Source organism: Spizellomyces punctatus, assembly GCF_000182565.1.
Source record: "Spizellomyces punctatus DAOM BR117 chromosome Unknown supercont1.2, whole genome shotgun sequence".
NCBI lineage: Eukaryota > Fungi > Chytridiomycota > Chytridiomycetes > Spizellomycetales > Spizellomycetaceae > Spizellomyces > Spizellomyces punctatus.
This window is the reverse complement of record NW_015971538.1, coordinates 1,434,690-1,459,433: the sequence shown is the minus strand read 5'-3', so window position 1 is coordinate 1,459,433 and position 24,744 is coordinate 1,434,690. Positions and strand designations below refer to the sequence as shown.

Sequence of the window (24,744 nt, the reverse complement as noted above, 5' to 3'; positions counted from 1 at the left end):
CATCCAATGTTACAATGAGATTTAGGTATCGATATTCCTGACGATTTTCTACAGAATCTGCAGAACGAACCAGACAACTATATATATAATTCCCACTTGCTTGACGCACCACAGTACTATATGCACCCTATGCTCCTAGAAGAAAGGTATTCCAAACTACACTGCACATGATGGCGGCACAGCACGCTCCAGCAGAATGATCGGCTAACTGCATCACATACATTCACATGAACATTGTATCAAAGTTGGGGGGAGGAAGCTCATCGTTATCCGGTTCTCCGCTCCTAAAGAAAACTTAAGATGAGATTTCAATGCACGCGTCATACTCGGCTGGTTGTAAGTATCATGCTTACTGGAAACCCCCGGATCCGCTACCCCCACCGGGAGGCCCGAAAGGTCCCCGAGGCCCTCGCGGTCCTGAGCCAGGGGCAGGGCCAAAAGGCGTGATCGGGTCAAACCGAGCACCAGGAGGCACAGCGCCCGGCGGCAAGCGCGATCCGTCCGGCCCCGCGTATGGTCCAGGTCGTGGAACTCCCCCACCACCTCCCGTGAACATTGGATGATCAGGCCCAACAAACATGCCACCTCCTGGATGCATTCCACCACCACCCATATATCCTCCTGGGAATCGTGAGGGCGGAATCAACCCTGGTGCCACCCCCAAGGGATCCAAATCGACATCTCCCACGCTATAAGGTCCACGGGGAGGATACATAGGTCCGCTTCCACCTACACCGCTCCCTACAAATGGATCGGCATGTCCGGGATGGATTGGTCGGGGCTGATGACGATTATCGCGAAGCGGGTTGCGACCTCCGGATGTTTCTTGTGTAGGTGCTTGAGATGTTTGGCTAAACAGCAAAAGTGATTCGGATTTGTAAAGCATAACGGGCTCATCCCACAAGACAGTACCTCGGCTTCCATTCTTCATATCCCGGCTTATTCAGTCCCGGTATCAATTGTTGAACAATCCGTATTCTGAACTCTCTGATCACCTCGTACAGCTGCTCATCTGAAGCGAAGGCAGATCTTAGTGCATCAGGGACATTGGATGACTGTTCTGATGACCCGGCGGTGGACGAGGTTGCATTAGAGGGAGCATTAAAGGGAAACTTGAAATCGGATGAGATGAACGTAGAGAGTTCAAGTTCCAGCGTATGTAGTTTTCCGTCCTTTTTCAGAAATGGGAGTCTAGAATAAGTTGAAGTCCGAGACTTGTAACGGGACCATTAATAAGCCTTGCCTCAATGGCCATCCCATGCACCACGAGTCTGTTTCCAATTTTGACGCCTTTCAGCAGGAAAGTGAACGCCGATTGCGCGTGTTTGTATCGAAACGAGTACATGTCGCCCATCGCATTCCAGTCAGCCGGAAGAGGGGTTTGCACTGCTTCCGTCCTTTCCAGATCTTGGGATTCATTGTCTTCAAAAGCGGGCCAAGTTATACACCTTTGGCATAACTACATTCGGCAGCTTCCGAACGTACCGACTCGGCTCTCTCCTAAACCGAGGAACCTAAATCCAAGATTCAACATTGCGGCGTGGAAGAATGACATTGTCAAGTCCGCCGAAGTCTTTAGGAGAGCTTGGGGGGCCCCAGTGCCCGAAGCTTGCCGAGGTAGGACATGGTAGAGACTCGAAAAGAGCTTGTCTGGATGCAGGGGATCCTGCGGAGGTTCAGCTGCGCTTGTGTTTGTTGAAGAGCTTGCTTGAGCTTCAGACATGGTCCTGGACGTAAATATCTGTGCAGGCGTCTGGTGGCAGAAAGCAGCTTTGAAGAGCTGCGTCACGTCACCTACGATGACGCGTCTTGGACCTTGAGGGTTGTTCTCTAGTTTTCCTTTGCTTTCCTCCCGCAGTTTTTCGACTTTGGCATTAGGCACAGTACAGTTATTCTCTTTCCAATACGCAACAGCCATGGAAGAAGAGGGAGCTCCTGTTCAGCTCTATGTTTACGACCTATCTCAGGTAGGTGTGCACTTTCAGTTGGTTCAAGTTTGCCGATAGTCTCAACTCTTTATGAAAATGCGTCGCTCTAGGGAATGGCAAGAATGCTTTCCATGAATCTGGTTGGTCGCCTCATTGAGGGGATATGGCATACCAGCGTAGTTGTGTATGGAACAGAACATTATTTCGGGCAAGGTGTCATGGAATCCATGCCCGGCCGTACACACCACGGAGTTCCTTTGCAAGTTATTGACATGGGGAGAACACACATCCCGCGCGACATGTTTTTAGGTATACGCTTTCTTGCTGATGTGATGCCGAGATCTTTCACTCATTATGCTAAACAGAGTACCTTGACGGGATGAAAAAACACTGGACGTACGTGGACTTCTCATAAGCATTGCAGCAATTTATGTGATCATGACAGTTCCTTCAATTTAGAGCGGATAAATACCATCTCCTAGACAACAACTGCAGTATGTTTTTGTGCTTTCTTTTGTTTTTCTTCATCTATAGTGATTGTCAAAGCGGTCTCCTCAACACCACTCCCTACTGGTTGCAGACAACTTTTCGAACGAATTATGTAATTTCCTAATCGGCAAGAACATTCCTTCTCACATTACCGCACTACCTGCCGAGTTTGTTAACACGTACGTCGCCATTTCTGCTGATCCTTATTTTTCTTGTTTTATTGATCCATGCAACAGCCCCTTTGGTCAATCGCTGTTGCCAGTCCTTGAGAATATGTTCGGTCCATCGCAGCTCGCTCGCTCAGCCAATGCAGCTGCAAACGCAGCGACAGCTGCATCTCCCGGCCTTTCCCCGTCCTTAGCGAGTTTGGTTGGCAATGTAGCCGCCGCTGCTCAATCCGCTCCACCATCAAAGACCGCTTTACAATCGGCGTATAATGTTGCGCAACTTGACTCAATACTGGCATCACATCGGTGTGTGGCTATTGACTTTACTTCGATGAGCTGCGGGCCTTGCCGAGTTATAAGTCCCGAATTCGAACGGTTAATCGAGTCCTACAATCGCGAATATCGGCAAACCGGCATGGGAGCGGGAGCGAGGGTAGATGGAAATAAGATTGTGGGAGTGAAAGTGGACGTTGGCCTATCGAGGGACATTGCTCAGAAGTATCAGATAACCGCGACTCCAACATTCAAGTTCTTCCTTGACGGAAATGAGGTATACTACCTCGCTGTGTCTTAACAAGGCAGAGTTGCAGTCCTGACCACATGTGATGTAGATATCTCAGTTCAAAGGAGCGAATGTACAGGAACTAACGAATTCTATAGAGCTTCTCCTGTACTCTGCATATCCACGTAAGTTTCCGCGGATAGCGGCGGTGATCGCCCGGCAATGTGCTAACCATATCCATTTCAGCACATCCACACACAAAGCAACGCACACCTATATTGGATAGCCTTCCAAATTCACCAATCCTTTTTGCCCAGTCCACGCAATTGAATTCGATATTCAATAAACTAGAGACATTTATGCGGGAGCAATCTATTACCGACAAACAGTCGCAATTAGACGCTTTGAAGACCGCCCTACAAGCTAAACACGAAAAGGGGCAATCCGGTGCACTGCATCTTCCAAACGGCTGGAAAGAGCTGCTAGATGTGCTATTGCAGCGCATTCCTACTGAGCAGCTGTTCCCTGTTCTGGATATTCTACGCTTACTCATCTTGGACGAAGCAATACGAGATTTTTATGTGAAAAATGATCCAGGTATGTTGCAGCAATGCGAGTAATCATTCATAATGTACTTAAGGGGTCTTGTGCCCTGATGCAGAGTCTACGGTAATGAATGTCCTGTATCGGTTTGGCGGCCAGCAAGCACAACCGGAAACAGTGCCAAAAGCTGTTCGCGTAATGGTGCTCCGGTTGGTATGTATCCTGGTGGAAAGTGCAGATTCATTATCCGGTGCTAAACGTTTGGGCGTAGGCGTGCAACCACTTTACGTCGCCAACCTCCATTGCACAACTACTTTCTCTTTCCCAAACCCTTGCACCACATGCTACACCGTTCCGCTCTGTGACCACGGCTCTCTTGATAGACTCTCTCCTGTCGCCAGACGCTGCTGTACGCCAGTGCGCTGCTTCCTTGGCTTTCAACATTTCCATTGAGGAAGCCAAATCACGACAAAGCCATGCTGGAGTAGAAAGCGGGCGGGAGGATGAAGGTATACACGAAGAGTGGGTGTCGGAACTGGTAGCTGCCATTGCGAAAGCTTTTGAAGATGAGGAGGAAGACGAAATTGGTAGGTTTCGTACCGATGCTAATGAGTTACGCTGTTCTTGACGTGATAATTTAATTTGTATGTTTGTATCGATAGTCTTGCGCCTGCTCACTGCCATTGCTCACCTCCTGCGATTCGCCACGCCCTCAATACAACAACTGGCGACTGTCATTGGTGTCGGCACAGCAGTAACGCAGAAGCGAGCAACACGCGAAGAACAGTTGAGGAATTTGCGGACAAAAGGTGCCACAGGTGATGCGCAGATTAAAAAGGATTTGGAGAAGAAGGAAAAGATTGTGGGATTGGCTAAAGAGGTCGTAGAGCTGTTGTAGCGGGAGTGTTTGATGTACATGGGGAATACAAACAAACTGCGCAGTCACTGCCAGATCTTCTAATTATACTAGATTACGTAGGATGTAAGTAGAACCTTTTCTTGGGGGAATAGATTCTGGAAAGAGGTGAGCTACAAACACCGGAGTTAGATTTTTTGTCGAGCAGGATGCGTCAATCCAGGAACCGGTTAAATAATTGGTTGAACATGGTTGGAATGATAGATGAATCACATTTTTCTTATACCCTGAGCGTACGGGAGCTGCTGCAAAACCTCGTCTGCGTTGTCCTACGCTGCAGCTACCATGCGCGTTAATCGACTTACCCGCGGACTGTTTGGGAACCATACTGGTTATATATGTACAATATCTTGTGCCCAACGATCTAGGAAAGTGATATCACGAGGTTTTCGACGAGGCCCGGTACTGGCTACCAATTATTGGTGAGTAAGACCATACCTGAGGATCTCTTCCGACAGAATAATGACCAAGGTAGCTGGTTTATTATTAAAGGGATTCACTTCACAAACGCGACAACCCTAACAGGACGCCGCCAGTTCCTATCGAAACCTATCGCAGGCTAACGAGCGAAGATGCTTTTAAAGAGCCCGTACCGCCAAAGTGCGCACGAATGCTTGTCCGCGACTTTATAGACGATTCCCTGTACAACCCTTCGTACGGCTATTTCTCAAAGAAAGCGTACATCTTTAGTCCATCCGAAAACATACCGTTCAATGAAATCCGAGATACCTATGCGTTCATGAACCATTTGTCCGACTTGTATAAAGAAGTGGAAGGAGAGTACAATGATGTGAACGATATTGCAAGACAGGTTTGGCATACTCCTACGGAATTGTTCAAGGTACGATTGCGGTCTTTTCATCACGCTGTAGTTGGTTTGTTGGTCTTTTAAGATTTTCTCTGTACTTTTATTAGCCATGGTACGGGTACGCGCTGGCGAAGCACATTGTAACAGAATATAAGCGTGATGATAAAGGGTCGACGGATCTGATTATATATGAAGTTGGAGCTGGAAACGGAACGCTCATGGTGAATATTTTGGATTATATCAAGGAGCACGAACCAGAGCTGTACAGCAGAACGCGGTATAGAATCATCGAAATCAGTTCTAAATTGGCAGAAAGGCAATCGGAGAGACAAGACGTACGGCAAGTGTCTCAGAGGCACCAGTGCGTAGAGATCATCAACCAGTCAATCTTCACTTGGAACACGCACGTTCCTGATGCCTGTTTCATTATCGCGATGGAAGTTATCGTGAGTGAATCTCTGTACTTACTAGGAGGTTTGAAGCAGCTTTTCTCACTGGTATTTCAGGATAACTTTTCCCATGATTTGGTGCGATACGATTTCAATACAGGGGCACCGAGACAAGGGGTAGTCCTAATAGATGAGGACGGGGATTACCAGGAGGCATACGAACTTCTATCAGACCCCCTCATTCAAAGATATCTGAATATCCGAGCTGAAATTGGCTATCGCTCGCCTCTCCTTACCAGCCGATGGCGGAGGTATCTTCGGTCAATGCTCCCCTTTGCGCCTAACCTGACCGACCCCGAATTCCTTCCTACCATGTGCTTGAGACTTTTCGATCAGTTGAACGAACACTTTCCTAAACACCGCCTGATTATTTCCGACTTTGATTCACTACCAGACTCTGTTGCGGGGCTCAATGCACCGGTTGTCCAAACTCGATATCAGGGAATGATGATCCCGTGTTCAACGTATCTGGTGCAACCGGGGTGGTTTGACATCTTTTTCCCAACGAACTTTGAGTTGATGCGGGATATGTACAATGCCGTATGTGGGAAAGGTGGACGCCAGAGTGCGAAGGTCGTGACACAGCAAGAGTTTTTAGAAAAGAATGCTAACCTATTGGCAACCAAAACTAAATCGGGAGACAACCCGATGCTTGGGTTTTACAAGAATTTCAAATTTCTATTGTCGTAGGGTGGCTATATGGTATATGTATGTAGAGAAGATAGCACTTGCATAATTTATCTGCCAATTGATACATGGAGCCCAGTACTGATAGAACACATGCACATTCGCGTCGCATCATCCAGTAATTTCGCAATTCAGTGAATAGGTGAAACCCAACATTTTTTTATAACAGCAGGAGAAGTTTGCAATTCAGCTCTGTTAGAAAATTCACATCCAGGCATCTATTAGACCACACAGGGTATTTAAATTATAGGGCTCATATCCAACTCTCGACCGATCGTCAATGTCACACCGCCAACGACACACTGCTTGTAGAGACGGACAAGCTCATATCGTCAGTCGACGATCCCATCTCCAGGAACCGCTTGCGCTCCTGTACACGTCGCACGTGCTGATCCATACGAGCCAGCTTGGCCTGCAGCTTTTGTAGTTCTCGCTGTCGGTTCTTTTCTGCTTGAGTTTCTTTTTCCAGAAGGCGCTGTTTGAGAACTTCGGGGTCTTCCTCACGACCTTGCCGGGTCTTGGGACGAGCATTGGAACTCAATTTGGGTTTGGCTCGGCGGCGGCGAGATGTATCTTTGCGCACGAGCTCTTCGTTTTCGAGATCCTATTATAAGGTAGAGGGGAGTTCATCATTTAGCACTTTGTACGATTGAATATGACTTGCGCATATTCAACACGCAGTCTACAATTTGTGCTCAAAAACCCACCCCAAGAAGACGATCTATCTGAGCACCCACCTTCCAGCGGGCATCGGCATTGGCAAGCTTGGCCTTAATATCGTCATTGGTAAGACCAAGACTTGGAAGCCTACCCACAGTCGCTGGCGAACGGTTCATTGAACCAAGTGAGCTACTGTTCTCTTTGGTCAGGGACCCAAAAAGGTTTTCACCTAAGGGAATTTCAAAAGCAACGGGTTTGGTGGGTCCCTCAGCTGCTGTGGATATGAATAAGGATCAGCGCTTCCAAATTTTCAACAGCTTGCTTAGGAATGCATACAGCTCTCACCTTGGGGAAACATGGGTGCATCAGCGTTGAGGTTGTCAGTGTGTTGGATTGGCGGCATAAGCGGTTTGTCTAGTGGCTTGATATCTGGATACTTGAGCATCAGCAAATATATCCCCGATGATCGACGGGAGGAAAATCTTCAAAAGACCACGTCGTCCATAATATCCTCGAATTGCACTTACCACGGTCAATGCCTCGTCCGATGGCGGAATCACCTCTTTGCTGTATAGGAGGTGGAGGAATGTCCGATACATTCCCATCCTTTTGGGTAGCATCGGAGATCACATTGGATTCTGGAGCGGAGCGTTCGCTCCATCCTTGCTTAGGTGTTGGAGGCCGCTCCGTCGGGACCAGCAGCGGTGGTGGATGGATTCAAGATGGGTGCTGGAGCGGCCTGTGATGGTTTTACTGTTGTCGGGTTTGCCAGCCATCGGAATTTCGCCGGCCGTTGGGACAACCTTCCGGTCAGCGGCTGACTTTGATGGTACACAACCCATTGCTGTGGAGTTTCCTTTCACTGATGTGCTTGTATCAGTTTAACAGTTGAGGGTGACAGACGAGTATTTCGACAGAAATGACTAACAAAGTTGAGGAGACGACTAGATAGGAAACCTTCACAGTATAGAGCAGAATTCACGAGTGAGGGAGCGGAGTGATCTCCTTTAAATATGGGTAGCGTGCTCGGAGATTTATTGTTCTCGTTGGAAAAGTGACAAGGTGAGTAGTGCGGGCCCGGGTCGAGAAGAGTAGACACCCTAGAACCTTGGTCGGAGAAAGGAATGCCAATTCATAATGCCATGGGCGGGGACACAGAACAGTAATATATCTGAGAAAAGGATCATGATTACCACTCAACTGCTGGCTTTGCCGCGGGTGAGCCTGGCATTCGGAGATTTGTGGGGTGTGACTACGGGTCATGGCATGGGTAGTATGAGCAATAGATGTCAAATATGACCGGTGTGTGATATGTTATGGACTTTCTATTGTATATACGAGACGAAGACCCTCAGCGTAATGGCATCTCATCGCATCGTCTTTCTTCTGATACGATGAAACCACTGATAATGCACATTTTCAATCGCACCTACACCTTGTGAACCTTGCCATCTTGTTGTGGGAAATGTATATACCAATTGACATGCCTAATACTGATATTTTAAGGGCTTACGTCGGCCCAATGTACACGACACCGCTATTCACTTTCGCGGTCCCATCCGAGGCTGTTACATCCTTTGTCACATGCGAGAGTACGTACGTCTTCAGCCCAGCAGGGTCAGTTGGAATTCCATTCCCGTCGGTGGCTCCAGCGAGTAGAATGGCAAGTACTCCCGACACTAGTTGGATGGCAATCAGTGTCCTGGCTGCGACTTGTGCGTGCAAAATGAACATACCATGCGGCGCGGCCATGCTAGTGCCTGACATAACTCTCGTTCCGTCGTTCGAATCTGACATAAAATCACTGTTTACTCAGCTGTTTGCACATCATATTGGCAGCAGTTCAAGTCCACTTGCAGTACCCGCGTCGACACTCAGAATGCGGACGCCGGGTCCCATAATACTGACGCAATCGCCGTAGTTGCTGAAAGCAGGTTCGGTGTCCGAGTCGTCAACGGCTCCAACGGAGATGGCCGATGTGTTGGTAGTGATCTCTGCAGGAGAAAAGCCACAAGCATCTTGACCTCTGTTGCCCGAAGCGCTGACAACATGAATACCGAGATCGAGAAGGCCTGTTACTGCACCATTGAGAGCTTGAGACACTTCTCCCTGAATGGAGAGACTGCTCGAATCTGTTAAGATTTATGGCAGATCTCAAATTCCTTCCTGTGGTATGCGTACTTAACAATGGATTTATTCCCAGTTGGAGGGGCATTCCTAGCCACCCACTGCAGCCCCTCAATTAGCTCGCTGTAAGGACCATGGCCGTCAGCATCCAGTGCCTTGACAGCAATTAACCTTGCTTTTTTTGCAACACCATAAGTTTTACTGCCTGCGATGCCGGCAACGTGGCTGCCATGCCCTGTGACGGGCCGGCGGAATCATTATACGATTTTTCACAAGAATTAGCTAGGTTCCGCTTACCGTTGTCATCAAAGTCGGGCGCATTATCAGATCTGGTCGTAGTTCCCCAAACCGCACGACCTTCAAAGTCCTTATGTTTGATATTGATGCCTCTACACGATGATTAGATGAACATCTCTTTCATTCCGCCCGGCGGGATATGATCTTACGTATCGACGATATAAATGTCAACACCTTCTCCACCCGAATCTGGATAGGATTGGTAACGTCCATCGAGAGGGTAAGCTCTTTGATCGATGCGGTCGAGTCCCTTGGTGCCCACACAGAGGGTACATCAGCTGCTCGTCGTTGGAACAATTACTTGGACGCGTACCCAAGGAGGATTAACTTGCATCTGTTGAATATCGACTTTCTGGGTGGTGTCCATTTCTACATGGGCCACTGCCTCTCCAAAATATCCTGCATCATATGCTGTCCAGAATCTCACACAGTGATTCTTGTCCGGAAACTCGATGCTGTACCCATTGAACCTGCCAATGTTCCACGTACGTAGTAGGGCCACAAGTGAATGATTGGTACCAATTGCTTGCCACAAGTCTTCCAAATGCTCAGAAAGTTCTGAATTAAGTGCGAGGGTGACAAGGTATTTCGATGGATATGGTTGCGAACAGCGACTTATCGCCTTCTGTTCAAGATCGTGGGCCATGTAGAAGCCGTTTGTTGGCTCCATGAAATATATTGCCGTGAGATAGACCATGCCAAAAAGGACGAGCATGACCATTAGCCATAATGCACGGAGCATTCGTCGTGAGGACATGATGGAAATGCGCTGCATGATACAGATGTATTCTTGTGTGCGTACGTTTTGTCGCAAAATGCTATACTTGGCAGCAATATGTTCTGGACATAGGACGGTAGGAAACAAAAAATAGAAGGCCTGCTTCTCCCGGTGTGTCCAACTGCGCCGAGCCCATAAGTGAAACCTTCGCTTTGTGGAGGTTGAGACTAGGTTTCCTACTCTTCTCATGGTTTGGTGGGAATAGTGAACATGCGAGCTATAGTCCGCGTTTTGTTCATGGCTTGGAGCAAGCCCCCACGTCGTTAACCAGAGTCATTTCCCAGCCTCGGAGACTATCTTCACAGGCTCCACAAAAGCGGGGTGGTGATCAACCTCTGATTCTAGACAATAAGATACGTGGGAACTTCGTTGCATCAACTAAGAGTGAGCATATTCTCACGCACAACGAACATTACGGCCCTAGTATGAACGATCCTAAGGCCCGTAAGTTTCAGGCCAACATCACGCATGAAAAAGCTGTAGCAGAAGGATTCACTTCAGAATACTATCTCATATTTTCAGCTTGCGATTTTAGCGGTAAAGCTGTTGACGCTGAAAAGCCGATCGTCATCAGTGATCGACACAATTTCCCAGATGCCGATGTTCGCGTTGTTGTCGACTCTACAGCATTCCACATACACACCGAGCTTCTCAAAATCCACTCAGACTACTTTCGGGCTTTGTTCAACTGGCCATGGATGGAGAGCCACCGAGTGGATGGGTTTGGTAGGTCGATCCGAGAGATTACACTCAAGGACATCGCGGATGAAGAAAGCTTCAAACTATTTCTTGACTGCATTTACGTGAGAATAGTCGAATTCAATGGGGAGATAGCTTTGAAGCTTCTTAATACTTGCGATCCACTTGGCCTTGTCTTCAAAAATGATATCGAGTTGTACTTCGTCAACCATCCGGACTTGATCACCTGGAGCACGATTGAGGATCTTGTGCGGGCCGCTACACCGTTGGGTGCTTTACAACAAAGTTGCCAAGAATTTTTATCCAAAGTTACGGCCGAGCATTGGATCCGATGCTTATATCTTGCCATGACTCACGGAATGCATGACCTGCTTTCGGATGCGTACCAGGAGAAGTGGCCGCTTCTGCCACTCCTTGACCCATTTTTCTACCGGCTATCCGTAGAGGTTCAAAACAAACTTTTAATCCATACTGTCAACCGTTTGCTTCGCTGTCCTGGCTGTGGCGGCACATCTCAAGGTCTTCGGGGATCAGGAGTCTGGTACTGTGCCTTGTGCGGTTGTTGGTTTGACGCTCCCTATGTCCTTCCCAAGAGGACAGAGGAGCTAGGTTGATGCAGACGTGATATGTACCAGTTTTGCACCCGCGGCGTATATAGGAATCATCAAATTGCGCAAAGGGAGCATGGCTGGAATGAACACAAAAAATTGCTTGAATGCTTATGGGGAATGGTCAAAAGCTTATGTGATATATTTCAAAGGAATTCTGTGAAGGTATTCGGTTACATGCTAGCGCATACATAGAATAGTGTAGGCAGTATGATCATGTATGCGAAATTGATTGCAATTACAAGCTTAATATGATCAAGACAGAGATACCGATCGAAAAGATCAGTTTGTTTCATTACTGCTCAGGCGCTGTAAACGCATGCTTTTAGACCGGCTCCCTCCTAAGCATCTTCTTGCCAATAGCGAACACTGAAATGAAACTCGAAATTCAAAGATCTATAAACGGCTTCGGATGATGATGAACCTACAGTGGGTTGCCGCAATGAAACCTGCAATAAACGGAGTGTACTTGACGAGTTCTGGTTTGTAGCTGATCATTCCCTAATGTTGATAAAGAGGTCTTTCAGTGCTGCATCTTGTCGTAGGTGATGGCCACTGGAGGTTCACCAAGCCAGGCGCAACAACCCAGATATGGAACCAATTGATGTTAGGATTCTCATTTGGAAAGAATCGTTGTGTCCATCTGGGAACCTCATACTCGATTGGTTTTCCCGGCGCTTTGTACGTCGTGACGGGTCTTTCTGACATGTTAATCTCACTGATGCGTAGATTTCGTGCGTAAAGATAAATTGGAAGTCTAGACCATTATTCCTTGTCATTTGGTTTGGAGACCGTCACGTCATAGAGTTGGCTTGCCCAGGGATCTGATTACCTTTACTTTATTTTCTGGTCATTTTCCGATTAGCGGAAATGCTCTCAGGACTACCGTTACATAGGACAAGCGAGCCATGGACAGTAGATAGGAATCTGAAATTTAATGTGAAAGCGATATACACACCCGATGGAGTTAAGATACATTGCATTCCATTCAACCTCTGTTGCCGTTCCTTCACCACCTCCACCAATGAGAGGCGAGAATAGAACAAGATCATCGCCATACCAGCACAGGTCGTCACATAATATACAAAAGACGTGGCCTATGCACTATGAACCGCTGCCCTCTATCCCACACTCATCATCGCCTACCACAACCCAAACAAAACACTTATGCTGAGCGGATAACCTGCCACACGCGGATGTCGTTGTCAGTGTAGCCAGAGAAGAGAGTTTGACCGTCCGCAGACCAGGCAATGGAGATACACTGGGGAGGAGTGGCCTTCTTGCCTTGCTCAGGGAACTCAGGACGGAGCTCGTCAACAATGCTCTTGCTCTCCAAATCCCAGATCTTAATACCAGAGCCAGTGGCAGCACAGAGCCAGTAGCGGTTGGGGGAGAAGCAAAGAGCGTTGATGACATCTCCAGCATCGAGTGAGTAGAGGTGCTTTCCTTCGTTCAAGTCCCACAACATAGTGATGCCGTCCTTTCCACCGGTAGCGCAAAGGGAACCGTCGGGAGAGATGGTAACGTTGTTGATGTAGCCGGTGTGTCCGTAGTGGTTGGTCTTCAGTTTGCACTTGGTCAAGTCCCACACCTGCGCGAAAAGAAAATCAGCACTCATGTTCTCATATACCTGTCTCCTGTTCAGAGACAATCACGAACAAGGCTCATATCATATTCTATGGGTGGAAATTGATCTCATAGACCGTCCGGTCTCCGAAGTAGCAAATACTAAGGATATAATCATCTACAAGCCTTGTCCAGTGACCAGTGACCATATTTACCTTCACGAGCTTGTCCCAGCCAGAGGAAACAATGACAGGGTTGGCAGGGTTGGGGGAGAAGCGCACGCATGAAACCCACTCGGTGTGACCGTCCTCAGTGATGTTGAACTTGCACTCGCCAAGGGTGTTCCACAACTTGATGGTCTTGTCGCGGGATCCAGACACGATCTGACGGTTGTCAGGGGAGAAGGAAACGGAGAGGACATCGTTGGTGTGACCGACGAAACGACGGGTGGTGGTGCCGCTGTTCAAGTCCCAGAGGCGGAGCGTCTTGTCTTTGAATCAAATACAAAAATCGTCAACACACGAGCACATCACACCAATATAACCTCCACAACGCACCCCAGGAAGCAGAGAGAGCAAACTGGCCGTCAGAGGAGATAACAACGTCAGAGACGAAGTGGTTGTGGCCAGTGAGGGCACGACGGGGAACACCGTAGGTCTGCTCATCGCGAGTCAAGTGCCAGACAATGATGGTCTTGTCTAAATTAAGTAATGAGCATCGTTAATAACAGCACACAATGGGGCGACGCTCTTCAACATCCACAAGCTCGTCATATCGCGCTGTCCTTAGGCGAAACCAGCTTCTAGTAGTAGCCCATCAATCTCCAATGACCCAACTTCCCAAATGTTACTTGGCATCGAAATTCAATGCCACTTCTCACTATGATCGCCAGCTTCCATGCTCATTGCCCGGAAAGAGTTCATCACGCGGTTGTTCTCATGCCCTCTCACAATTTCGGACATGTTGCACCAGGGACATGATCCATCCATCCGATCGTGGCATCCATCCGCAACCATCCATCCATCCATCTCGTCCCAGTAACTATCCAAAATTGAAACAGTCTCTCCAGACTTCATCAAAGTCGTCCCACTTCAACCCTTTCAGCCTTTAACCAATAGCCACACAGAAGTTTACGTACCCCGGGAAGCCGACAAGATCATGTCAGGAGACTCGGGGGTGGTAGCGATGGCGGTGACCCAACCGCTGTGACCTGCATAGTACAATCAAAAGGAGAAGGCAACAAAGCAAAGTTAGCACAGAGCGCAAATGTCTTTCTTTCGGCCGAGCCAACATATGCGCCGTAAACACCAATGCGCGACCTTGGCGGCCTTGACGCTCAAGCAGGACGGTCAACCCACTACATACCCTTAAGGGTTCCACGAAGCATAAGCGTATCAGCCATTGTTGCTTTCTACTTTGAACCCGTCGAGAATGCGTTCTCTCAAGGACGACCTCGAAAATGGAACGGCAAGCGGAAGGAAGGAGTCCCAATCCATCGCCCAGCGACCAAGCAAAAAGACTAGGTAACACGTGATCCGAGTAATTGGAATGTGGCTTCATAATACCATATGTGGTTACTATGATCTCGACTGGATGCCCTCGCTGTGGTCGTGAGAAAGTTCAAATTAGGAATGGCGTCTTCAAAAGCCGGAGCAGCCTCGAGCATTATCTCTGAATCCAGCTATTCCGACGGTTCCGGATCTCGCGAAAAAATCTTGGTTGACTCATCTTGGCCCAGTGAGATCCTCCCCTCATCAGAACCAACTCCCACCTGGAATCTGCAAACAGATGCCGAGCGGTACCTTGCAAGACTCGCCTCCAAACTAGAGAGGATACAAAAGTACAAGGAGAAGCACCATTCGTCTACTGCATTACATGACCGACTGAATACGATAGAGTGTGACCAAAACGATGCGGAAGACGTATCCCAGGTCCATGAATGGGATGATTCCTTGTCAGACGCAGAGTCTATCGATTCGAAAACTGGGTTGTTGGACACGTCCACCACAAATGGTACATGGAGTATGTGGTTATGGACATTGGGTTGGATGAAGTGCTGTTGTTCTCCCTGCACATAGAACGACGCGACGGGTACGCAGTCAGTCTACATCGCAAGTATGAAGATAGATTGAAGAAGTCTGCTGCCTTGCAGGGCGTGGATCGCTAACGTATCGTACATTCAGTCTATCAGGTGACAAATGGCGATGGCTACTTAGAGCTGCAAGAATTTTTATTTACATACGGAAACAACTCATTATACAGAAATAACCACCATCAGCATCCTACTCTGAAAGCTTCTTAGAGCATGTACACAATCTGCTTCTTGCCTTCTTGGGCCCTCTCCGTATCTTGGAAGGTGGTTCGTTGCCTGGCATTGAGGCGTTGATACCAAACACGGAGGATGACAGCCACTAATGCTGTGAGCGCCATTCCGACGGCATTCACGGTATGACTGCGGTGGTACTGCGGCTTATCGTCCTTGTACTGAGTGTAGGAGGCTACCACACTGCCCAAGTTGCCAATGGATGACACGAGTGCTATAGCTGTTGCCGCACCGGTACTTGTCTTCAGCTGTGGTTAAAAGAGAAAGATACGATTAATTCGACAGATACAAGATTGAGAGCAAAAAGTCTGATCCTTACGTTGTTGCTGAGCCAGGAGAAAACCAATGGGATGGCGGAAAAGACACCAGCCACGGCGATGATACATCCGGCGTATTTTCCGTCACGATCAGTCAAGCCTGTGGTGGCCAGGACGGTGAAACCAACACATCCAATAAGAGCGGTGACGAAAAGAGGTGCTGCACGTTGGCGCGTGCGGTCAGAAACCCAAGCCGCTCCCATAGTCATCACAGCGCCGGCAGCGTACGGTGCGATGGACATCCGTGTAGCATCAAGAGACGTGTAACCCACTAGAAGTAGAAACGGCTCATTTAGTTACCGACTTCGTGGTGAGAACATATACCCAAATACGTACGCATGAACAGGATGGTAGGCAAGAACAATCCAAGAGCGTTGGCACACATGACCGTTCCAAAGTACATGATAATAAACAGCCAGTTTTTGGGGTCAATGAAGACCTTAATGAACTCTCCTTTCTCGAACTTCTCTTCGTGTTTAGCAACGCCGTCAACGCGAAGACGCTGCGACGCCAATTCTTTCTCCTCAGGCGTCAACCAGCCGCCGCTCTTGACAGATTCGGGTGTCGCAGGGAGAATGAAATAGACGAGGATCCCCATGCCGATGGTTGGAACACCGGATGTGAGGAACAACCATTGCCAGCCGTAGTAACCATGGCGTCCGTTCATCCTGACAGATAGAATAGAAAGATGAGTTGGAATCAAACATCGGACGCCAAAGTCATATATACGTACTGTTGAACTCCGTATGCCCAAGCAGATCCAACAACACCGGCCACGGTAGTTGCAACGTAAAAGCCTGCAATTCGCTTCGCAGCTTCTTGTTTGCGATACCAGTAGGTGAGGTACAAAACAACGCCAGGGAAGAAACCAGCCTCGCAGACGCCGAGAAGGAAGCGAAGAAGAATGAAGTGCCATGATTGGGTTATGAGGACTTGGAAGGTCGTGACGATACCCCAGCTGACCATGATACGAGCGATCCAAATGGGCGCCGCGACTTTCTTCATTATGAGGTTCGATGGAATTTCAAAAACAATGTAACCGACAAAGAATGCTGCCAGAGCAACGGAAAATTGCTCATCGCTGATGTTTGCCGTGGCTTGCAAATTGTTTCGCTTTTCGGCGTTGGCAATCTTGGCATATGAGACATTGGAACGATCAACAATACTGAGGAAATAAGCAATAAAGAGGATGGGCATTAGCCGAATGTCTAATTTTCGGACGAGTTTTCGCTCCGCCTGGAAGGAAACGCGGCTTAGACCTTTTCTCTTGTCATGCGACACGTTAGGATAAGCATACCTCCGAATAGACTAGGCGGCCTTGGCCGTCAACCACACTGACATCGGTCGGCTCGACGTCAGTAATGGTGAGGGTGCTTTTCTTCTCTTCTATAGCGGGTGGATTATCTGCCATGTTTACGATGCTGCAATTGCTATTGTTGGCGAATAACTGGCAGATCCAAGAGGCCGATCAGAAGATTTGAGTGCAAAGATGATCGCGGAAATCGGAGATATGATAGAGTTATGCCGAACGGAGGGAGGGAAAAGCCAGTCTCCGTTGCTTTAAATAAACGCCCAAAGTCGCTTCTTCACCCCGCTCGATCCCATTCTCGCCCCTATGCCCAACATCGCCCAACAAAAGGAAAGAAGAATAGCCGTAAGATATGGTCACGATGTATGGCATTTACCCGTTATACATAAGCGGGGAAGCGGGCAAGATGGTTTACCGTTTCTCCCTTTCTGGTAACGTTAATGCCATTTCCTGTGTATCAGCTCTGAGCCTCTGACCAGAGGAAAGTTTCGATTGTTTGACAACTTTTGTCTCCCGTTGTTTGCCATAACAGTGTGGAGTAAATGGCCACGTGAGGTGGTGGGGGCAGATTGTCGGCCGTTTAACTCAAACAAAGGAACAAGACACCCCTCCGGAAACACTGGCATGTCGCAAATTGAGACTCGCTGAGACGCTGGGTGTGAGCTATTGGCGACGCGTATTAGGTAACACACCCAGCTAAGGTTTCGTGTGTGACCCCCAGTGACCTCGCGTGACCGGCCTCCGTTTGGTTCAACTTTTGTTTTGAAAGAGTGCCTTTAGCCGGACTTGGTACCAAAAGCAGGCGATGCAAGTGTTTGTTTGGAACCATGGGTGTGGGGATGAGGAAGTTTATGTCCCATTCGGAGCAGGTTGCCCGTACCCATTGGCACACGAGAGCCCCAGTTTCCCCAAACGGAGGTGGTAGCGCGAATACCGCTCTTTCAGCCGGCAGAAAGGGTCCATTGCAGAAGAAACAACTTGCAGCTCTGCTTTTGGCAATATGCAGTACATTCCTGGTGAACACAATAAACTGGTGGTACGTTTGAAGACAAGGTAAATAATTTTGCCGTTTAATGAAATATAAAGTTTGGATCTGATTAAGGGGGTTGAATTTAGCAAGAGCGTATTGTTGGACAATTGAAGTTTAAAGGAGCTGGCAGATAGAATGTTCAAACATGCCAAAAATCAAGATTAACTCAGCAGGGGTGTAGGGTTGGTTAGATATGTTTCAATCATGCAGCCTGCCAATCATCTTCAATGCAAAAAAGTGGGTGGTTCATGTGTTCATCATCCCAAGGATGTGTCGTTTGTATTGGCTCATGTAAGCGGCCCAGGATATGATAATTCTTTGGGGTCTCGCCAACGGTCCCTCGTCTGTATCAGATGCATAATATCAAAGCCAAATCTCGTTAGAAGAAGGCCAGTAGCAGATGGTCCTTCTGTCAACGCCGGAACGCCAGCTTGACATGTTGCTTAATTGCTAGAATGTTTTAACGCGTATTACCCTCGATGCCCAACAACAACCCTTTTCATGATAGTATTGTCCGCGATCTAATGCTACGCATTATGCATACAAGCATGTCCAACTCATAGCAATTATAGCTCCATGTAAAAACCGTTCTGTCCAGATCTTCAACCACTGTTAAGACGGGATAAAATTGGGGAATAAAAATGGCCCAAGCAGGATCAGACAGATTTGAGGCGGCAAGTGCACGAGTCGGTCCGTTCCGCTTTAGTTCCAAGATACCGCCGAGAATTGGGGGCTACACAGAGCGTCCTGATGTAGGACCACGTTAGTCTTCTCAGAAAAAGATGACAAAACTAAGGCATTAGTGCGGTGATTACAGGTTCCTGTGCGATCAACCGACTATGACTACGATGTCATTCCCCGGGCTATTTACAATGATCCCATTCAAGAACTCTTGCTGCGAGAGGAGGGCGCGTCCGGCAAAAGGAGGAAGGCGAACGATCTGGCTGCTAAGCGATTGAGAAAAGCAGGGTTGGGCAAGTTGGATGCAGGTGTTGGAGGTCAGATGGGAGACGCGGCAGTCGCAGCAAAAGAACTTGATCAATTACACAATTCAACTGTAAGTGCATCTTGCCCAACACATTGTAAATCGTCTAACAGGCTATACAGAGGACACTCTCAGAGTCTCAAAGTGATCTTCAACCCGATGGGCGAATGATCATCCTAACTGATTGGGGAATCGACATCATCAACCCACAATATACGCCGCCAATTCCACCTCTTCCCAAACCCCGCATCGCATGTCCCATTGATCGCCCGGTGTACACTGCTAGTAAGCACAAGTCTCTACCTCCAAGTTTCCCGCGTACAGTACGATACGGAACATGGCGAAATGCTTGTGGCGTGTTCCCACCGGTGGTTGTGCGGACGGCTGGAAGAAGTGCTGAAGAGTGGAGGAAGAGGGAGAGAGAGCTGGTGGACGGATTTGTGTTGAGGTATGTCAAGAGGGTGACAAAACGAAGAAAAATCAAAGCTGTCAACAGCGTACTGGCAATCCCAGCTCGTGTAAAAGAAGAGAATGTGGATGTGGCGGTGAAGATGAAAGTAGTGGACGAAGACACGAATATACCTAGAGAGGAGCCGGAAGGCCAGCATCCTTCTCCAATGAAAGAAATGGAGCACATGCAGCCGGAACCCGTTCTCGTAGAGAAAGAGCCAGAACGGGAACCAGAACAGGAATCTCAACCTATGGAAGATAGCTCACCATCTCTTCCGACCATCCACCATGCAGAGGACGACTCTGAGGCGGAAAGCACCTGGCTCGAGCAAGAGAAGCAAAGGCTCTACGCTGCTTGGGGCCGTGAGGAATCGGGGCTTATCGAACATGACTTACAAAAAGTGGAAGAAGAAGTGCAAATGGTTCGGGACGGCAAGGAGAGTATCATATTGGATCCAGTTCCGTCACCGGTGACAGCAAAAGAGTTGGCGAAAAGCCCCCAGGTTGTGGCAGTCGCTTCTCCTGTTCGATTGAAACCATCGCGTGAAGAGACAGTGGAGCCTGGCAGGAAGGTGGAAGTCGTCCCTGGCGATCGCATTACCACACCGTTGAAGAGAGAATTCTCGGAACCGCGGGGGCGTCGTACGTCATCACTGTCTGCGGAAAAGGATAAACAAATGACATCCTCGCCCGTAGAACCTGCTGTGATCATACCGACAGCGTCGTCAAGTACAGCTGAGAATGCTCCTAGCCCAAGGGAACCTTCACCGGCTTCCGGCCTACCCCTGACGACAACCGAAACTCCTTTCACCAGCTCAACTACCAACCTCCCTTCCGAACTCTCAATTAGCGTTTCGTCTGAAAGCCACAATGACCTCACACCACGTCCGAGGCTGCCGTCACCAACTGGCAGCATGGTTTCTATCGCAGCCTCAACCATGTCCCGCAAGTCCAAGTTTTCACCGACTAAATCTGTCGCATCTTTATTCAAAAAGAGTATGGAGTCACTTAGTCACAAAGAATCTGATGAAGACAAGGCTGAACGCAAAGAACGGAAACGAATGGAAAAGGAAGAAAAAGAGCGGGAAAAGGAAGCAAAAAAGCGTGAAAAGGCATTGGAAAAGCAGAAACATAAGGCAGAGAAGAAGGGAAAGAATCAAGAGAAATTGGGATTCTTTGAAGAATTACAGATGGCAAAGACGATGAAGGAGGAGGCTCTTAACGCTTCGGCTAGGCACAGCCTGGTGATGGAGCAGCAACCAAATGCCACAGACATCACCGCTCGTTCACAGACGGAGGAACTGACTTCTCCCGCAGAGCATCGGGCGCTAGCAAGCAAAACAGCAGAGTCAGTTGAAACAGGCGCGTTACCCATTGAGCCGAAAACTCAAGGAGAGGAGGTGGATAAGCTTTCCAGTGAAGCGCCAACCGAGAGCATCCAGCACGATTTGGCCGAAGAAGAACGTAGAGACCGTGAACGCGATGAAGAACGCAAACGTCGAAAAGAGGAACGGCAGCGAATCCAACAAGAAGAACTTGCCGCTGCTGCTGCGTTGGAACAACAGAAAATGGCGGAACGTCGGGAAAAGGAGCAACGGGAAGAGGAAGTAAGAAAGCAGGAGGCAGAGCAAACAAAAGAACGTTTGGAACAACAACGAATCAAAAAAGAGCAAGAAGAGCAGGAACGATTAGAAAAACAGAAGGCAGAAGAGAACCGTTTGGAGGCCGAACGAAAAGAGAACGAAGCTCGCGAGATGCAGCGTCGTGAGATGGAAAGGATAGAGAAAGAACGTGCGCAGACCGAACTCCGTGAGAAGGAGCGTGCGGAAAAAGAGCGTCTCGACCAGGAACGCCGTGAACAGGAGCTTAAAGACACAGAGGAACGTCAACGGCGTCTTCTCGTCGAGCAAGAAGAGGCTGAGCGACGGGACCGTGAACGTGACGAGGAACGGCGTAGACGCAGAGAAGAACGTGAACGAGAACGCCTTGAGAAGGAAAAGCTTGAAAACAAGAGAGAAGAGGAAAAGAAACAGAATGAATCACAATCAACTCACGATCATGACACAAAGGCAGAAAGTGTCATCAAGCAAGATTCTCGTCCAGCCGAACCAGCCGTCAAACACAACCTGCCAGCGAATGCTTCCAAGTTTCTCAATGCGATGGACATGCAGACGATGCAAGGGACCGCAACCAAACCAGTCTCAGCGCCAACCGAACCCGCTGCTCCTCCAAAAGAAGCAGAAGAGCCTGCTCATCCTGCTGTGGAAGATATGGCGGCATCACAAGCGTCACTGCCGCCATCCAATAATCGGAAAAGTGTTGCGTCCTTGGCTTCCATTTTTGGCGCAACAAAGAGCAAGACTGGGGCCGCTAGCGCAAATGTCTCAAGAATGTCGCTCGCATTCGGTGGTGGTGAGAGTACTCCAAAGGTCAGCTATGGTGGTAACCTTGTATGTATGTACATATATAACTGACTGTATTTCGATGTGCCATCAGTCACCACCACAGCTTGTGGAAACAGTAGTGTGGAAGAACATTAAACTGGATGTAAAAGTCCAAGACTTTGAGCTTCACTGTTGCGAAAATGGCAAAGGTAGTATTGTAAACAATTTGCCGGGCAACACTGCTGCTAACAACTGTTCTTCCTGTAAGCCAAACCCTACAAGCACTTTTTTCCACTTGAACTTCGTCGGATAATATCTGCTACGGCCCATGGGGCCGATGTCACCCTCCAAGCCTGTACCATCCGAAAAGGCGGTCGGACTGGATCAAAGTTTAAAAAGATGGTCTTCCATTTTGGGGACGTAGGCAAGGCTTTGGCATGGAGTGAGGGCATCATGGCCCTGGTATACGGAGGTAACGTTGTGCGCCTGTCAGGCTACGTATGATAAATGCCAACTTATCTTTTCACTTGAGTAGGGTCAGCACCCGAAACTGCATCCAAAGGGATTTTGGTCCTCATTGACAAGTTTGACAGTAAAGAGGCCACCAAGTTGGTTGAAAAATACATGAAACCGATTTGGGACACAATCTCCAAGCCATGCGACATTAAAAGTAAACAGACGTTACTTTCCTTTACAACTATGGCCTGCATCCTCATCTTTTCGCTCCTGGTTGATGTTAGCTGTTCAATTCAACGAGTTCAGTATCAGTAACGTCCTGAGTTCGCAGGACTTTACAAAGCTGGGCAACATCATTTGCGTCAATAATACGGAGTTTACTGGTCGGTTGCAACAAGTCCTGGTAAGAAATCAGCTTGCTCAAAATCCAGCGAGTCTGCCGTGTGAGCCAGATCCAGTGGATGCCGCCTTGGCTATTGTCAGATGTGAGTTGGGTCATGATTATGTCATTGAGTCGGCGCTCGTCACTTTGCACCAAAATTAAACAAAGAGACTGATGCGACCTTCAATTTATGTTGTCGTTTTCGCAGCAACTATCGGTCAGAAGCAACATGTTTTACACGTTACTGGTGTTGTATTGAAGCGAGAAGAGGGCAAGATCGCTGGCATGTTCAAGGCTTTCAAGTAGTAGATGGCAAACAAAAAGATTTTCTTCCACAATAGAATTGTATCATCCACCAGAATGCAATGATAGAAACGTAATGGCGGCGGCTTTTTTTGAAACGTCCAGGGTGGCCACAACGTTAAACAGCGTTGTTGGAAGGCTGCACTTTTTGTAAAACTGATGTCTAAATGTCGACTTGTCATGTTATATGCAAAAGGATGCTATCTACGTTATTAATCCCCAATGGATTGACCTCACCATAATGTCACTGGCAATACGCGCTTTCACCGTTATCAAACTTTTTGGCGTCACCGCCACCCAAACATCACAGACTCATACTTACCAGAAACCAACTTCATTTTGCATAGGATCCAAACGTTCCAATTAGTCCCGTGATCAGGCCGATCGACAAGGGGGTTTAATATCCAAAAATGATGTAGCTGATCACCAAGCAAAGGGATTGGCTTCAAACTCTCCGACCAGGATTACATAGTTTTTGGGCGGGGCCATCTACACACACGACGAGCAGCTGCTTGTTTCGCCCCCAGTTTTTGCCCACTCCTGGCCTTAACCAGAGCAGAAATAAAAGGGGCTACTGACCTAGGCGGGCGCCGGATTTCCAACAAGATTTGAGAACTTTTGAACAATACAAACGATGTCAGCACCTGTTATAGCGAGGGCAGAGGGACCTGAAGAGGGCGTCCGACAAGAAAGGTGTGTATTCGTTGCGGGTTCAATATAACGAATGAAAAAGGACAGGCGCTCAGTGTACACTGTTATAACAGGACAATCCATAATGCTCAAGAACCATTGTCTGCTGTGAGTGTTCCATAGCATGTAACATTGCAAGATTCAAACACCAACCTTGCCGTTTGCACAGCTTCCCAAACATATGACAAAACACAAAAGAAAATTCCGCACTCCAGCAACTCCCGTTCGAACTGGTAAAACAGACTCGGAATACATTCTCCCAGTCTATCAGGCATTTGACACCTTACCGTTCCATTATAGACTCTGATACTCTCGAGTCCAAACCCTTTGGTCCAGAGACTTACTATTTCGTCTCAATGGATCAGTCCCTATGTCCTTCGTTCATCGAAGCCCTACTTCAAACCGAACATTCCTTCGACGTCTTGAGAGTCGACATACCAACTAAGCCACCCAGTCTCAAAGTCCTCTGCATTGTTGGGGACCTTGGATGGTGTGGATTCCTATACAAGTTTGTGCTGGACTATAACTTAACATTTGGTGAAGGCGAACACATTGTAAAGTGGTGCGGTACAACTCCTCCGGTAGGTATCACCGTCTTTTGGCGTTTGTTCAATGCGAGATATGATTTTCTGACTCTCGCACATGAGTAGCCCGTCACGTACAGCCGACCAAAGCAGATACCGACTCCTCCTCCATTGGAGGACGTCTCGCCACCTGTACGGACTTGACGGTTTTGTTTGTGGTGGGAGGGGCCCTTTTGTACAATTCTTTTTGAATCGCGACGTACATAAACTATTTCAAGCATGCTGGCTGCCTTCTTTTTTTTTATTGTATTTTCTTTTTTACATGTGATGATGCTGCGATGTTCCATTGGATGTGGACTTGATGGAA

General features: G+C 48.1%; 11 protein-coding genes across 14 annotated transcripts; 6 read left to right on the top strand and 5 right to left on the bottom strand.

Annotated features, from left to right (window-relative positions):
- Window positions 1-9: 9 nt before the first annotated feature.
- Window positions 10-1,784, bottom strand: SPPG_01427. Of its 2 annotated transcripts, none has more exons than XM_016749743.1 (5): window positions 1,486-1,784; window positions 1,244-1,422; window positions 913-1,172; window positions 354-851; window positions 10-294 (listed from the first exon to the last, which is right to left on the bottom strand). In XM_016749743.1, the coding sequence occupies exons 1-5, from the start codon at window positions 1,721-1,723 to the stop codon at window positions 285-287; spliced, it is 1,185 nt and encodes a 394-aa protein (XP_016612017.1). In that variant the 5' UTR covers window positions 1,724-1,784; the 3' UTR covers window positions 10-284. The 2 variants fall into 2 exon arrangements, with proteins under 2 accessions (XP_016612017.1, XP_016612018.1); XM_016749744.1 differs by having other exon boundaries at window positions 10-284.
- A 132-nt stretch (window positions 1,785-1,916) lies between these two features.
- Window positions 1,917-4,527, top strand: SPPG_01426 (uncharacterized protein; the record flags this gene model as incomplete). The annotated part of the gene is made up of 11 exons (XM_016749742.1): window positions 1,917-1,967; window positions 2,039-2,237; window positions 2,294-2,324; window positions 2,388-2,422; window positions 2,509-2,596; window positions 2,654-3,134; window positions 3,196-3,271; window positions 3,333-3,683; window positions 3,748-3,842; window positions 3,901-4,216; window positions 4,292-4,527. The coding sequence occupies 11 exons, from the start codon at window positions 1,917-1,919 to the stop codon at window positions 4,525-4,527; spliced, it is 1,959 nt and encodes a 652-aa protein (XP_016612016.1).
- Window positions 4,528-5,155: 628 nt separating this feature from the next.
- On the top strand, window positions 5,156-6,492 carry SPPG_01425 (uncharacterized protein; the record flags this gene model as incomplete). Its single annotated transcript, XM_016749741.1, has 3 exons — window positions 5,156-5,386; window positions 5,461-5,799; window positions 5,860-6,492. 3 exons carry the CDS (start codon window positions 5,156-5,158, stop codon window positions 6,490-6,492), a joined length of 1,203 nt encoding a protein of 400 aa, XP_016612015.1.
- A 174-nt stretch (window positions 6,493-6,666) lies between these two features.
- On the bottom strand, window positions 6,667-8,317 carry SPPG_01424. Of its 2 annotated transcripts, none has more exons than XM_016749740.1 (4): window positions 7,677-8,317; window positions 7,495-7,578; window positions 7,197-7,423; window positions 6,667-7,093 (listed from the first exon to the last, which is right to left on the bottom strand). In XM_016749740.1, exons 2-4 carry the CDS (start codon window positions 7,550-7,552, stop codon window positions 6,773-6,775), a joined length of 606 nt encoding a protein of 201 aa, XP_016612014.1. In that variant the 5' UTR covers window positions 7,553-7,578; window positions 7,677-8,317; the 3' UTR covers window positions 6,667-6,772. The 2 variants fall into 2 exon arrangements, with proteins under 2 accessions (XP_016612014.1, XP_016612013.1); XM_016749739.1 differs by having other exon boundaries at window positions 7,227-7,423.
- Window positions 8,318-8,583: 266 nt separating this feature from the next.
- Window positions 8,584-10,315, bottom strand: SPPG_01423 (uncharacterized protein; the record flags this gene model as incomplete). Its single annotated transcript, XM_016749738.1, has 7 exons — window positions 8,584-8,828; window positions 8,886-8,939; window positions 9,012-9,274; window positions 9,331-9,511; window positions 9,574-9,665; window positions 9,723-9,823; window positions 9,887-10,315. 7 exons carry the CDS (start codon window positions 10,313-10,315, stop codon window positions 8,659-8,661), a joined length of 1,290 nt encoding a protein of 429 aa, XP_016612012.1. The 3' UTR covers window positions 8,584-8,658.
- A 461-nt stretch (window positions 10,316-10,776) lies between these two features.
- On the top strand, window positions 10,777-11,930 carry SPPG_01422 (uncharacterized protein; the record flags this gene model as incomplete). Its single annotated transcript, XM_016749737.1, has 1 exon — window positions 10,777-11,930. One exon carries the CDS (start codon window positions 10,777-10,779, stop codon window positions 11,662-11,664), a length of 888 nt encoding a protein of 295 aa, XP_016612011.1. The 3' UTR covers window positions 11,665-11,930.
- A 549-nt stretch (window positions 11,931-12,479) lies between these two features.
- SPPG_01421 (guanine nucleotide-binding protein subunit beta-2-like 1) lies at window positions 12,480-14,701 on the bottom strand. Its single transcript, XM_016749736.1, has 5 exons — window positions 14,590-14,701; window positions 14,363-14,434; window positions 13,782-13,922; window positions 13,440-13,714; window positions 12,480-13,249 (listed from the first exon to the last, which is right to left on the bottom strand). Exons 1-5 carry the CDS (start codon window positions 14,624-14,626, stop codon window positions 12,824-12,826), a joined length of 951 nt encoding a protein of 316 aa, XP_016612010.1. The 5' UTR covers window positions 14,627-14,701; the 3' UTR covers window positions 12,480-12,823.
- Window positions 14,702-14,841: 140 nt separating this feature from the next.
- On the top strand, window positions 14,842-15,818 carry SPPG_01420 (the record flags this gene model as incomplete). Of its 2 annotated transcripts, none has more annotated exons than XM_016749734.1 (2): window positions 14,842-15,339; window positions 15,408-15,818. In XM_016749734.1, the coding sequence occupies one exon, from the start codon at window positions 14,856-14,858 to the stop codon at window positions 15,300-15,302; it is 447 nt and encodes a 148-aa protein (XP_016612008.1). In that variant the 3' UTR covers window positions 15,303-15,339; window positions 15,408-15,818. The 2 variants fall into 2 exon arrangements, with proteins under 2 accessions (XP_016612008.1, XP_016612009.1); XM_016749735.1 differs by having other exon boundaries at window positions 14,856-15,237; window positions 15,303-15,430.
- On the bottom strand, window positions 15,424-17,679 carry SPPG_01419 (uncharacterized protein). Its single transcript, XM_016749733.1, has 5 exons — window positions 17,162-17,679; window positions 16,598-17,100; window positions 16,201-16,532; window positions 15,867-16,135; window positions 15,424-15,795 (listed from the first exon to the last, which is right to left on the bottom strand). Exons 1-5 carry the CDS (start codon window positions 17,273-17,275, stop codon window positions 15,523-15,525), a joined length of 1,491 nt encoding a protein of 496 aa, XP_016612007.1. The 5' UTR covers window positions 17,276-17,679; the 3' UTR covers window positions 15,424-15,522.
- A 785-nt stretch (window positions 17,680-18,464) lies between these two features.
- SPPG_01418 (uncharacterized protein) lies at window positions 18,465-23,239 on the top strand. The gene is made up of 9 exons (XM_016749732.1): window positions 18,465-18,592; window positions 18,658-18,955; window positions 19,021-19,260; window positions 19,311-22,067; window positions 22,135-22,231; window positions 22,291-22,494; window positions 22,558-22,692; window positions 22,763-22,963; window positions 23,069-23,239. The coding sequence occupies exons 2-9, from the start codon at window positions 18,845-18,847 to the stop codon at window positions 23,164-23,166; spliced, it is 3,843 nt and encodes a 1,280-aa protein (XP_016612006.1). The 5' UTR covers window positions 18,465-18,592; window positions 18,658-18,844; the 3' UTR covers window positions 23,167-23,239.
- A 368-nt stretch (window positions 23,240-23,607) lies between these two features.
- On the top strand, window positions 23,608-24,659 carry SPPG_01417 (uncharacterized protein). Its single transcript, XM_016749731.1, has 5 exons — window positions 23,608-23,856; window positions 23,928-23,961; window positions 24,023-24,086; window positions 24,154-24,434; window positions 24,504-24,659. The coding sequence occupies exons 1-5, from the start codon at window positions 23,798-23,800 to the stop codon at window positions 24,579-24,581; spliced, it is 516 nt and encodes a 171-aa protein (XP_016612005.1). The 5' UTR covers window positions 23,608-23,797; the 3' UTR covers window positions 24,582-24,659.
- The last annotated feature ends 85 nt before the right edge of the window (window positions 24,660-24,744 follow it).

What these genes read in the sequence shown, in the direction of transcription:
- SPPG_01419 (XM_016749733.1), bottom strand. Translation starts at nt 17,275, where the DNA reads ATGGCAGATAATCCACCCGCTATAGAAGAGAAGAAAAGCACCCTCACC. An exon ending in GCCGCCTAGTCTATTCGGAG is followed by an intron (nt 17,101 to 17,161) that starts GTATGCTTATCC and finishes GTTTCCTTCCAG; the next exon opens with GCGGAGCGAAAACTCGTCCG. An exon ending in TGGGCATACGGAGTTCAACA is followed by an intron (nt 16,533 to 16,597) that starts GTACGTATATAT and finishes TCTATCTGTCAG; the next exon opens with GATGAACGGACGCCATGGTT.
- SPPG_01427 (XM_016749744.1), bottom strand. Translation starts at nt 1,723, where the DNA reads ATGTCTGAAGCTCAAGCAAGCTCTTCAACAAACACAAGCGCAGCTGAA. An exon ending in TATGAAGAATGGAAGCCGAG is followed by an intron (nt 852 to 912) that starts GTACTGTCTTGT and finishes TTTGCTGTTTAG; the next exon opens with CCAAACATCTCAAGCACCTA. An exon ending in AGCGGATCCGGGGGTTTCCA is followed by an intron (nt 285 to 353) that starts GTAAGCATGATA and finishes AGTTTTCTTTAG; the next exon opens with GAGCGGAGAACCGGATAACG.
- SPPG_01421 (XM_016749736.1), bottom strand. Translation starts at nt 14,626, where the DNA reads ATGGCTGATACGCTTATGCTTCGTGGAACCCTTAAGG. An exon ending in GCTTCGTGGAACCCTTAAGG is followed by an intron (nt 14,435 to 14,589) that starts GTATGTAGTGGG and finishes TGTACTATGCAG; the next exon opens with GTCACAGCGGTTGGGTCACC. An exon ending in GATCTTGTCGGCTTCCCGGG is followed by an intron (nt 13,923 to 14,362) that starts GTACGTAAACTT and finishes TACTTAATTTAG; the next exon opens with ACAAGACCATCATTGTCTGG.
- SPPG_01418 (XM_016749732.1), top strand. Translation starts at nt 18,845, where the DNA reads ATGGCCCAAGCAGGATCAGACAGATTTGAGGCGGCAAGTGCACGAGTC. An exon ending in CATGGCCCTGGTATACGGAG is followed by an intron (nt 22,495 to 22,557) that starts GTAACGTTGTGC and finishes TCACTTGAGTAG; the next exon opens with GGTCAGCACCCGAAACTGCA. An exon ending in CAAGCCATGCGACATTAAAA is followed by an intron (nt 22,693 to 22,762) that starts GTAAACAGACGT and finishes GGTTGATGTTAG; the next exon opens with CTGTTCAATTCAACGAGTTC.
- SPPG_01417 (XM_016749731.1), top strand. Translation starts at nt 23,798, where the DNA reads ATGTCAGCACCTGTTATAGCGAGGGCAGAGGGACCTGAAGAGGGCGTC. An exon ending in AGCAACTCCCGTTCGAACTG is followed by an intron (nt 24,087 to 24,153) that starts GTAAAACAGACT and finishes GTTCCATTATAG; the next exon opens with ACTCTGATACTCTCGAGTCC. An exon ending in GGTGCGGTACAACTCCTCCG is followed by an intron (nt 24,435 to 24,503) that starts GTAGGTATCACC and finishes GCACATGAGTAG; the next exon opens with CCCGTCACGTACAGCCGACC.
- SPPG_01424 (XM_016749740.1), bottom strand. Translation starts at nt 7,552, where the DNA reads ATGCCGCCAATCCAACACACTGACAACCTCAACGCTGATGCACCCATG. An exon ending in TGCACCCATGTTTCCCCAAG is followed by an intron (nt 7,424 to 7,494) that starts GTGAGAGCTGTA and finishes TCATATCCACAG; the next exon opens with CAGCTGAGGGACCCACCAAA. An exon ending in AGATAGATCGTCTTCTTGGG is followed by an intron (nt 7,094 to 7,196) that starts GTGGGTTTTTGA and finishes ACCTTATAATAG; the next exon opens with GATCTCGAAAACGAAGAGCT.